Source organism: Chiroxiphia lanceolata, chromosome 17 (assembly GCF_009829145.1).
Source record: "Chiroxiphia lanceolata isolate bChiLan1 chromosome 17, bChiLan1.pri, whole genome shotgun sequence".
Taxonomy (NCBI): domain Eukaryota; kingdom Metazoa; phylum Chordata; class Aves; order Passeriformes; family Pipridae; genus Chiroxiphia; species Chiroxiphia lanceolata.
Window position 1 is genome coordinate 13,491,049 of NC_045653.1, and position 12,515 is coordinate 13,503,563.

The 12,515-nt window shown below is 53.3% G+C and overlaps 1 protein-coding gene across 1 annotated transcript; it reads left to right on the forward strand.

The window, feature by feature from the left end:
• The first annotated feature begins 354 nt into the window (after positions 1–354).
• Positions 355–1,401, forward strand: LOC116795498 (P2Y purinoceptor 1-like). The gene has a single exon (XM_032705259.1). It carries the CDS (start codon positions 355–357, stop codon positions 1,399–1,401), a length of 1,047 nt encoding a protein of 348 aa, XP_032561150.1.
• Positions 1,402–12,515: the final 11,114 nt, after the last annotated feature.

A 12,515-nucleotide genomic window follows, 5' to 3' on the forward strand; every position in this document is an offset into this window, starting at 1 on the left:
CAGCACCCAAAATAGCCAAGGGGCTGTGATGTCCCTGGCGCCCGGCTCAAAATATCTGAAGTGGGCTGGTGGGAGGCGCCGAAGGAGTGGCGGAAGCCACCAGTCACCCCGGCTCTGTGCTGGGGCCGCCCTCACCACATCCTCCCCATGCTCCGGGGAAAAGCCCAGCACCCCAAAGGCCGGTCCGGGTTCAGCAGGAGCGGGGAGGTGAGGGCAGCCGCAGCCTGTGCCAGAGGACACGGCGCTGCCAGGGCTGGCTCTGGGCACGGTGCTGCTGGAGCCAACCCTGCTGTGGGCACCGGCTCCTCCGAGCCCTGCCACCGCCTGCCCCGGGCAGGGCTGCCGCAGCTCCCCATGGCTGCTGCCATGTGGCCTGGCAATGGCAGCGGGGCTCCGTGCCCGGTGGATGCCGCCTTCGCCCAGCGCTTCCTGCCCGCTGTGTACCTGACAGTGATCCCACTGGGGCTGGCGGGGAACGGGATGGGGCTGTGGCACTTCTGCAGGGGGCACCGGCAGGGCGCCCGCCAGCCCCTCAGCCTGCTGGTGGGCAACCTGGGGCTGGCAGACCTGCTGTACGTCAGCACCCTGCCCTTCCTCGTCAGCTACTACCTGCGAGGCAGAGTGTGGCTCTTTGGGCAGGGCTGGTGCCAGACCACCCGCAGCCTCTTCCACCTCAACCTCTACGCCAGCATCGGCTTCCTCACCTGCATCAGCATCCACCGCTACCTGGGCATCGTGCACCCCCTGAAGGCACGGGGCCGGTGCCAGGGGGCCACCTCTTCGCTGTGGCTCAGCGTGGCAGTCTGGGCGTGGGTCATTGCCCAGGTAGCTCCTGATCTTGCCTTCAGCAAGACGGATGGCACGGGGACGCGGTGCCACGACACGACGGGGCACAACAAGCTGGACGTTTACTTGCCCTACACCTTGGCTGTCACCGTGACCGGGTTCCTCATCCCCTTCCTCATCATCCTCGGGTGCTACTGCCACGTGGTGTTTGTGCTCTGCAGGAATGACACCATGGACCTCGAGCTCAGGAGAAGAAGCATCAGACTGGTGGTTCTCGTGATGGTTCTCTTCTCCATCTGCTTCCTCCCCTACCACATCTTCAGGAACCTCAATCTGTTGTCTCGTGTCTGGCAGTTGCAAGGGTTCTGCACACAGGCTTCAAAGAACATCTACGTTTCCTACCAGGTAACCCGGGGCCTGGCCAGCCTCAACAGTGCCCTCAACCCCCTGCTCTACGTGATCACGGGCAAAGACTGCATGTCACGGATAAGGAGCATCCGACAAAGAGCCAGACAGCAGCTGGGGACCACCTTCAGCAGGAACACCTCTTGCCAGGCAGATCAGAGGAAGGGGGGCACAATTCTTTGTAAGGAGGAGGCTTCTGATGCGCTCTGAGGTACCCAATGCCACTGCTACATGAAGGATGCACCACTTCAGCTTGTGCTTGGCCCCTTCTGGGAGCAGCCCCCACACTGACACCTCTTCTGCAGAGACAGTGACTGCAGTATCATGGGCTCCCATCTGGCACAAGGGATAGACAGGACTGTCAGCATTGGAGAGCAAACTGGGACCAGGTTTTAAGAGCAAAGCTACTCAACCCGACCATTTTGCCTACAGTACACCTGGAGATGGAAAGAAATGAACATCACGTTTGCTCCAGTCTGGAAATATTTCTCTCCAGCATCCAATGCAGCAGTCTGAGCTGGTTAAATCTCCCTCCTTCCTGGACACTCACCAAGCTCCTCGATGAGTGAAGGATGGGGGGGAAATGATGCCTTGTCCCCCTGCTGCATCCCCTCTCCCCCACTGGATGTGTTTGAGAAAGGATTCCCTCTTTAACCTAAGGAGAGGACACTACTTGCATCACAGGACAGCTGAGAGCATGGTTTTTTGCAGGGGGAGGCGCTTTAGAAATGGAAATATTCATTAAAAAATCAGGTTTTAAATACATGACTAAGCTGTGCCAGTTCCTGGGTGACTGAGCTGTTTCAGGATCTGTGGGATCCTCCACTGCCCACCTCCTTTGCAGAAGTAAAAAGATTTTTAGCATTACTCACTCTCTTTTGGAGGAGCATATAGCAGACACCAACAAACGGGCATTTTAAAGTTTTTGGAGGCTGTTGGTTGGGATTTTATTTTGGAAGGCAAACGACTGTTACAGCTTGAACCGCTGCTTACAGCAGGCAAATCCCAGGAGAGTTTGCAAACCTTCGGGTGGGTGCTTGCATCTTGCACCCAGCCTTGCCAGGGGATGAGATGTGTCTCGTAAAAACGAGACGTGCAGAAACAGAGAAGCAGCGCTGCAGGACTCGGTGGCGAGGGCAGTCACTGTCATCGGCTGGGGCTGGGGGATCTCTGCCTCGGGCGGGGAGTGTTTTTCACTCCGGGCGTTTACCCACCGGGAAAAGCTCAAACGTTTCGGTTCCCTCAGAGAAACAAAGTGATTGGCAACAACAGCCCTTCCTGCAGCGCGGCTGAAGGAAGTGGGTTGTGAGTTTAAATCAGCTCGTTCTGCGAAGGTGCTGACCCGCAGGCGGTGGCCCCTTCCTGGCAGCAGTCCCCACACACTGACACCCCATTTGCCCTTTGCCTGACATTTCTCCACGTCGGTGCCTCGCACAGACCCACCTTCGCCAGCACGGCTGGATTTCAACCCAGTTAATATGTCTAAAGTGCAAATAAACACCTCCTGCTTTCAGCTGTGAGTCGCCTGGCTTCTTTTAAAGCTTTATGGGAATTGGGGAACCGGGGGGCGGTGGGCTGGAGCAGGGACCTGCCTGTTCAGGCAGCGATGATGAGCTTCCTAGTTCTCTGCAGACAGGGAGCTGCTGGGAGGCTGCAGGCAGCCAGCAGAGTGATCTGGGACAGGCGTGCACTGAGGTCGGCGCCCGGAGTCTGCTCAGCACCACTCCAGCAGAGTCCTGAAACCTCCAGCTCCCACCTCATCCAGAGGAAATCCAAAGACAAAGCTTAAATTTGCAAATGAGATCTTCTTCTCCCAATCTCTTCTTCTTCTCAGTCCTCCGGGGAGAATTGGGACATTAGGATCAGATCTGGTCCGTGCTCCTTGCACACAGTCCCCAGGTCTGGGCTTCTCCAGAGCTCTGAACTCTTCTCCTCCTTTGCTGAAAGAATACCCACGCCTCTGAAAGCTGTCCAGCTCCTCTTCCATCTTCACACATGGATCCTATCCAAGGTGCTACAGCTCCCCACAGAACCAGCTTTGGCTCACACAGCCCATGGGAGCTGCAGCACCCTGTCAGTGCTTGATTTTGGCATGATTGATTGAAAAAAAGCATCACCACACCCTGGGGAGGGAGGGCTGTGTAGGAAGTGCCAGAAAACTCTGCTCTTGCCCTCAGCATCTCTGTGCCCAGATCCACCTTCTCCAGTGCCCCCTCACATCACAGTTAATGATGATTTAAAGATCTGTATCCTGAGAAGTGTCTCTGAGTCCCAGGGACATTTGCAGCCATAAATCTGCTCATTTTTCTATATCTTGCATCTGTCAAATCAGCAAAAGCCAGTAAGGATCTGTGTGTTGGGCTGATGTCTCAGATATTGGAGTTGGATTGTTTTCTTTTTAATCTCTTGCTTTGCAGTCTCCTTTATTCTCAGACAATGTTGTTTCCCCCTGTGAACTGGGTGGGGGGATAATGAGCTCCTTGCCTTCATTGGTTGTGTGTGCAATTAAGGGTCAACCATTAGCACATGAGCTTCTTCACAGCTGGTGATGGGACAACAAAGCAGCCCTCAGTCCTTCAGCCCTCCTTCCTCCAGTTTTTCTTCCTCCTGTCCTCTTTCCTGCCCTCGCTGCCAGGGAGGCTCCTTCCCTCCCAAAGAGCAGCCACTGCTCTCTGTGGGACATTCAGGGGACCTGCTCAAAATGTGTGGGCACTGCTGACTGCTCAAACCCTCCCCAGGGCTCTTTATCCCCTGGGACCAGAGGGGTGGAATTGTCCCTGGACAACCAGCACGGGCAGCTCCCTGTCTGTCCCAGTCCCCACTTGTGGCATGGGAAGGGGAGGACACAGCACATATTGGGGGGTGGGTAAAGGGACAGGGAAGGTGGGGAGCTGTCTTAATCCCCCTTCCCCTTCTCCCAGCAGCTCTGCCAGCCATTGGAAGGGCCACACACAAGCATTTGCTGCTGGCAGGAGGGGGCCAGTGCCACTGGAGTTGCTGTGCCATGGTTACATCCTGAACCATCACCTCTTTTGGGCTCCTGGCTTGTGATGAGCTGAATGTCCTTCTTCCCCTCCCTTGGCTATGTATTGTCAGGTTTGAAGGTGCCTCAAATCAGATGAGAGGATTGTTTTGCTGTCTGCTTTTCCCACAGCCTCTTTGTCACAGCACTGTGGAGCAACGATCTTATCTGCAATGATCTTATCTGCAACAGGAAACTGAAAGCAGACTTTTAACTCCTTTACGCAGATTAGACCCAACCAATAAATCAAATATGGTGGGAATTCTCCTGCTGACATTAATGGGATCAGGATCAAGCATGGAAATTTGGCAGCATTTCTTGCTTCATTAAATAAACCCCTCTTGGTTGAGGATTTATTGCAAACACAGTCAAGATTTGTTATATTACAGAGAACTTTTGAGCTGACAACCCAGGGAAGCCAGTCAGGCAGAAATAACAGGCACATGTACAGATGCACAGATGTACAACTACCTTTTTCCTCCAAAATGCAAAACTATTTTTCCTGGCATGCAAAAACACTCTACAAGAAGAAAATATCACCATCAGCAGCAGTTAAATGCATGGAACTCAACTCTGATTAATTCTTTGTTTCGTTTTGCACAGGTTGGCTAAAACCTGGCTCTGACTGAGCTCCCCCACTCAGTTCAGGGGTGTTGGTATGGCCAGTGAAGCCCTGAGTGCTAAACAAGTGTGGGTTGGCTGCCCTGTGCTGAGAACAGGGGCTTGTACCTTTGTGCCAGAGATTTCCAGAGCCAGGGAGGGCAGGAGCTGCTGCAGACAAGGGCTGGGCGTGCTGGGGACTTTGCCGGGGACTTTGCTGTGGAACTGAGATGATGCACAGGGTCCCTGCTGGGCAAACAGGGTATTGCCATAACGTGAGAGTCCCCAGGCCCAGGCGAGGTGTGAAGCTGGAGGAGAAGCAGCGTGAGCAGGAGGCTCCCACAGGATTCAGCTCCCCATTGCTCCGGGCAGTGGGACTTTGTGGAACACCTCTTATGGCATGGTGGGAGGCTGCAGTGTGCACACAAAAAGGGATGAGTCACTCAGGTCACTAATGAAAGGTCACAGCATCCTCAGATTCAGTGAGAAGTATTTATTTCTTCAGCAAAACAATTTCATTGCTAAAGTACCTTTGTCTGCAGCAATAACAGGCCTGACAGGTTATGTTATTTACCAAGGATATCGATCAGACTGGGAAGGAATAGTAGATGCAATTACTCAAGGTGGCCTGGGAAAAACTGGTAAATATGCCAAGGACTGGGTGCTGCTGGTGAAGATTTTAATAGAAATGAAAAGTGAGAGTCTTTGTCTACACTGTGCGGAGTGTTTTGGCATCCAGGAGACCAACAGCTTGAGAAGAAGAGCAAATCACAGAAACAGAGCAACGCTTAGCATGACTGTGTGCAGCCATCGGTCTAATACTGCTCCTGCAGTGCGTGCAGCCATGAATAGGTGATGCCGTGCCCGGACCCGCGGAGCGGGCGGGCTGAGGAAGCGCTGGCAGCTCCCGGCAGCGGCAGCGCTGCTCCCGCCGGACGCGCATTGGTGTGAGCGCTGCACAGCGACTGCGGCTGCACCCGCGGGCAGGGCTTCGGCCTGCACCACCTGCTGAGCCCAGCCCTAAAGGAGTTGTGCCCGTTTTCACACCATCCCGTTAAATACCCCTCGGCAGCAAGCCCTCCCTGCCCCTGCCATCAGTGCCGATCGCTGCTGAGGCAGGTGCCGGCACAGGAGCGGGGCATGAGAAACCCCCGGGAGCTGCCCTGTGCCTGCGCTGCCTCCCCAGCATCCTGGGAGGAGACTATCGTTTGAATTTCGCTCAACACCTCTGCTCTGACATGAACAGGAGACACTCAGGTCTGATCCAGGGCTCTCTGAGGAGCCCTTCGTGCCAAGGCACAGCACAGCCAGCGTGAAATTACTCTGCTTGTTTGGGCTCATGGGCAAAAAGTTTACCCCAAGGAGCATCAGAGAGCTCCCAGGCTTCCCAGGGGCACCACAGCTTCTCCTCAGAGAGACTGCTTCCATGCTGGGCAGAGGACATCCAAGGACAGGAGGCAGATTAACTCTGTCCTGGCTGCCTTTGCTCTGATGAGGAGGTGCTGCTCAGCAGGGTTGGGGACAACCACCCAACCACACACACCACAGCTCCCCGTGTGCTCTTGCCAGCACAGCCCACCCTGCAGCACCGCCGTGTCTCCAGTCCAGGCACAGCAGCGAGGAGGTGTCCTGGCAATGGGAAGGTGCTGGCACAGAGGAGAGCTCAGGGGCAGGTTCACTGGTGGTGATGCCAATAGCCAGACACTCTCACTGAATTAAGTGTTACTTGGTTTCAGAGGCAAAAATGTCCCTTTAAAAGTGTGCAGTGGTGGGAAGGCCACACAGTGCCATGCTGAGAGTCCAGGGCAGAGGGGGATGCAGAGCTCCCACAGGATGCTGCTCATCCAGGAGCTTGGGGCTGCCCAAGAACCCCACGGGTCTGCAATACCCATCATGGGATGCTGCAGCTTCCCCAGGGCAGTTTCACAACTCCTCATCCCAATATTTACTGCCAGCAGCTCTGGTCAGCCCCAGTGGGAGTAAACCCAGCAGCACAGAAGGCAGGAGGAGGGTTTATTTTCCTTTCCAGTGCTGCATGGGTGAGGAGCAGAGGGTGTCTCATGGATAAACCTGCAGACTCAGCCTGGGAGTGCAGGACACATCATCTCCCAAAGCCACAGCACAGGATGGGCACTGGGCTTGCAGTCACATCAGCACCTCCAAATCCCAGGTTGGGTAAGCTCACAGCTCTCATCTGCCTCCATGAAGGGGACTGTTGGCAAGCAGTTCCCAGGCTTGAATCCCCAGACTCATGCCCTGAGTCTGTGCCTGGCCCTGAGTGGAGGTGCCTTGGGGGGTACCTGGATGAGCATCACTGCCTGTCGCTACTCAGCTCCCACCCCAAGAGACTCTCAAATAAAGGACCTAAAAGTCAACTAAATATTTCAGAACCCAGAGAAGTCTTTGATTTATTTTTCCATTTAGCTCAGGTGGCTTGCCTGCCTCCAGAAAAGCCTACTGTTAATTAGATTCCCTTTAACTGATTCATGACAGATCTGCCTCCTGATGCCTGGAACAGCTGTGATTCCTGTGCTGCTGTTTGCTGTAACCCCAGGGACACCACACAGCCCCTGAGCGTGGCTGGGAAGAAAGGCCCAGGGCTGGAGCAGGGGACAAGCAGCTGGGCCAGGCATTCACAGGGACATTTTTGTATTTGCAATTCAGAGAGGATGCTTCTCATCTCCCCAGTTAGTCCTTCCAGAAAAAAGCCTGGAGAGAAGCAACTGGAAACCCTCTGCATATAAACAAGACTTAGTAAAATCTGCAGTTTTAAGGTGGAGGAAGAAATAAGTCCCAAGTGCAGTGCTTACACTGCAGGAGAAGACAAATATTGTCGTTTCATTCTGTTCATTCCCCACAGGGAACCTGCTGTGCTCTCAGGCATGGGCAGCTGGGAACATTTCACAGGGCATTTACAGCTCTATCAGCTGGGAAATCGCTTGTGGCCCCAAAGCCAGTGGAGTCAGGGAGCAGCCGTGGAGCATCGCTAGCAGGGGAAGAAAAATGCAGCTTGGAGGAATCAAGCCCTGCATTGAAATAAGTTGGCGCCTGGGTGGGAAGCTCAGTCAACCTCTCAGTGCTGGTTCCCTGAGCTTGAGAGGCAGAACAGGAAAGGACATCTTGAGTTTTACTAATAAATGTGTTTTTCCCCAGTTGAAGTGCTGGGGCCAGTTTGTTTCCTACCGGGTTATTTTTATCACCGAGAGGAGCCATTTGCTGTAAACTGTCTGCCTGGGAAGCAGAGCCCCGGGGGGGGCACCACCCTGGCTGCAGGACGGGCAGATCCCACCCAGGGCAGGGCTGTAGGACAGCCAGATCCTACCCGGGACTGGACCCACCACCATTCCTTCCTGGATGGTGCTGCCACCAGCCTGCAGTGCCCTGCAGTGGCACCTGGGCAAGGAGGGTGCCATGGGATGCAGGGACCTGGTTATTGCCCCACTGTGTGGTCAGACCCCCTTGGCACTGGAGCCACACACGGTGCTCCCCGGGTGCCCCATGGGCTGTGATGTGCCACACAGCATTGCCAGAGCCCATCACTCCCCAGGGGTGTCCCACAGCATCCCTGCAGCAGTTCAGGGCTGTGCCAGTGCAGGGCTGCCATGGCATGGCCTGCCTGGTATGAGAGGGGTGAAGCTGTCGCTGGGGAACCCTCTGAAAGAGCCTCACATACTTGCAATTTGTTTCCAGACCCTTTTTTCCCCCACCCCTGACCTTCCTGGCAGTCCCAGAGGCTGTGAGGCAGGGAAGTCATTTATAGCATCGTGATGTCTATGGTGGCAGCAGAGGCAGGCTCGGGATCAGTCCCTGCTCTGCCTGTGGCCAAGGATATGCCCATGTTTCTGTGGTGAGTCTGCAGTGGCAGTGGCAGCTCATCTCCACATTCACCTTCCCCAGAAGCAGGACCCTCCTCCAGACACACTCCCAAAGCCTCTCTCCTTCATCACTGGGATTCAGGGTCTCCTGGCAGGGACCAGCCCACCCCAGCACCAGCAGCAGCACCACAGAGCCTCCCACCCCCAAACCCCAATCCAGACTTGCTGCTAGCTCTGATTTAACAGGCTCTCAGCAAGTATTTCCACAAATTTTTAAATACGGGCATTTATCTTTTATCTTATTATTTTATAATTAGAGCAAAGATCCTCAAACCAAATAAGTGAACCAACTAAAGTGTCTGAGATCAAGAACTTGCCAAAGCAGAGCAGCACCTTTTCCGTTTGGTTGTGGTCCAGGCACTTTATGGCAGGTACTTTTTACCTGGCTGATGTTCAACTGACAGTTTTCCAAGCACATAAAAAACTTATTAGGCTGAAAATAGAGTCTGTGACCATAAACTGTCAGGAGCACTGTCAGCATTTCCAGCCCAAGTCTGCTTTGTGTACAGCCACTGGGAGATCAGGCTGCTGGGGGAGCAGGATGGAGAGGATGGGGCTGTGCAGCCCTTTACAGGACCCATTTTGGGTAGGAAGGGTATTTGGGAAAGGCTTACTAATGAGCTGTGGGGTATCAGGAGGCAGCATGGCTGGCACTGGGTAAGGTGGTTGAAGACAGTCATATGTGGAGCTGTGTCCACCTGTCCTGGGTTTGAAACCTGGAAGCCACATCCCTGGAGACCATGTGGAGGTGATCTGCACTTGCAACCAGTTTATATCCAACACTTCATTAACTCCATTGCTGAGCTTCCAGATCACAGTGCAGAGCAAAGTGCCTGCAGCCATCTGAGCTCCAAAGACCCCGGGAGGGAGGCAGTGGGAATTCTGAGAGCAGAAAGCACGAGGTTACTCAGCCTGCAGTAACCCTGAGCATGGCCAGAGGACACAGACAAGGCAGCTCTGGTGAGCAGGAGGATAATTTACAGGATGATTTATGGAGTCATGGGGCAGAAGTAAACACAGCTACGTCCAGCCTGGGCCCCATCAGGGACTCTGTGCCCAGCTCATGGTGCTGCCTGGCTGGGGTCAGCCCAGCAGTGCCTGCAGCCTGTTGTGGTGTAAGGAAACACCATCTGGGCAGCTGCAGCTGGCTGTCATTCACACGTTGATAACTAATACTTTTCAGAAATTAAGTAATCCATTGCTTTAAAAATACCCCGTGGCATCACCAGGCTATCTATAACCTTGGCATCAAATGGCATTAAACCCAGAACAGCTGATGCTTTTACTAAGGCAAACAAAAGCATCAATTTGGTGTTTAAAAATAACCAAAAGAAGCAGAGAACACCAGGATGGTCCCCAAGCCCCCAGAGAGCTGGAGCACCTTGTGGCCAACACCCAGGAGGGGGCTGATGCCTTATGGGACGTGGGACTGACTCAGACAGACCCACACCACTGGGTCCCTGGTTAGTGCCTTTCATTTGAGACTGCTAAGCAGCTTTGCTTATTTCAATCCATTAGAACTAGAAAAGCTTTTTAATAAACTCCCTGCCAGCCTGGAATTAGCAGATGTGGGCCAATTAGACACATTAATTAGGCACTGGTTTAAACACAGATGAAGTTTGACTTTGTTTACCAACCTCAGAGGAAGCAGCTTCTCGGAGTTCACCTCCAGAGGACTGAAAAAAAGGCAACTTTACTCCCAGTCACAAGCACCTCACAACAGAAACACAGCGCTTCGACTTCGGTTTTATTTTCAGAGCTCCCGCTTTCTCTCTGCCTCCCCATGCAATAAAAACGAGACATTTAATCTCATAATGCAACTTCTCACTGAAAATCAATGATAAAGTACATTATCTTGCCTGTCCTGAGCCTGCGGCTCCAGCTTGACCTTCCTCGAGTGCAGCGAAGTCGGGGGGAAGACAAAGGTTGAACTGGAGGGTTTGGCAGTGGGAAAGTGGGAAACTTTCCTGTGCCTCAGGAGGGGCAGGACAGGCTGGCCCTGCACAACAGCCATCTCTCATCGCAGACATGGGTTTGGAAACAAACTGTGGAGGATTTAGTTAGTCCATGAGCAGCTAAGATTGATGCTGCTGCTAAAGGAAACTGGGCAAGGGCCTTGTGCCTGTTGTCACTCATGGGTAGAGAGCATCTCCCAGGGTTTTCCACACTGGAACCTACAATGGCCCAACAGAGCAGATGGCTTTGAATAACAGGCTACAGCATCAGCTTAACACTCCAAATATTACCTGGGCACCCCAGAATTTGACCTGTGAGGCACTGGAGGCACTAGAGGCTCCAGAACTCCTCCTAAAAGATGCGTGACAGGCACCCAGCGACGCAGTCACCTTAAAAATTCCTTCCTCCAGAACCAACAGGAGCTCAATTAGCAGCCCTGGGTCCCATCTCCAAGGTAGGATGTCATTGCTGACCAGTGGAAAAAATTCCCAGCAGCAGGTGAAGTGTATCTACTCGAGCAGGCAGCCCCCACACGTCTCTGGGTCGGGAGGTCTGACAGCATCCCAGGCCCCATTAGCAGGGCTGCAAACACACCACAGGGAACACAAACCAGACACATTCCTCCAGCACAGGCTGTGCCACATGATTTAGGGGGCTGTGAGCGCTGCAATGTGAGCAGCAAACCGACAGCTCGTGCTGCTGCTGCTGGATGGATGGATGGGGGAGTCTATTTTTTCTCCAATAACAACTTTCACTAATGGTGCTGGCACGGAGGCTCAGCCAGGAGGAGGGAAGTGGCAAGTGTCCAGGGTGAAAAAGAGTTCACAATTACAGTAGGAAAGGCCACTGTGTCCCTTGTGCTGGCCATGGAAATGCTGAGGACAGGGCTGGAAGGGGCTCCGGGAGGGCATTGAGTCATCCCCTGCTTCAGGAGAGCATCTGGCATTTTCAGCAGGCACCCAGACATCTGCTTATCTTATTTTTAAACTCCTCCAGTGACAGGGTGCCACAATCTCCCCCAGCAGTCTGTTCCAATATTTCACTGTCCTCATGGTTAAAAAGTTTTTCTTATGTCCAATGCAAACCTCCATTGTTGCAAAGAAAACCCGAAGCATCTTGTCCTCTCCAGAGAGAGAAGCAAGATGGATGAAGAGGGATGTAAGCCTCATTGGTTTTTTTACTTGTTTTATTCCCAGCCAAAAGAGAGTTTATTTCTTGAACAAGATACTATCTCCTGCAACACACAACTCAGAAGTATCTTTCTATTTTTAAAAGTGAAGTATAAGAGTTACATAAAAGCTGTGGAAACCAGGAATGAGAAACAGGGTCTTCACTTTGTGGGCTCTGCCTCCTACCCCAGCTAATTTCCCCACTCCTCGGAGCTGACCTGGGCTGTCCACAGCCCATCAGTGTGAGGAGGCTGCACTCACTGCCCTCCTTACCAGCACAGGGCTGACAGGCCCCATGCCCCCTGTGCCTGCAGCCTCTCATCAACCTGTCAAAGAAAGCAGCAGAAACCATGAGCCTGGTTATTTTGTTCCTTTCTGCCCTCTTAAGACAGCACTGGACACAAGAAGGCAGACTGTCTGCTCTGGTGACCGGCTGTGGAAAGCAGAGATGAGGCAGATAATGCAGGTAGAGAACACAAAATAGATAACTCAGATAGATAACACAGATAGACAACACTGATAACACAGATAGATAATACTGGTGACACAGATAACATGGGTAACACAGGCAACACAGACAATATGGGTGACACAGATAGATAACGGGGGTAACACAGCAAACACGGGTAACTGTTCCTCAGTGCCCTGGGCGTGAAGCAGCACTCCCTGCCCACAGCTGGGCAGAGCAGCAGGAGCGAGGGC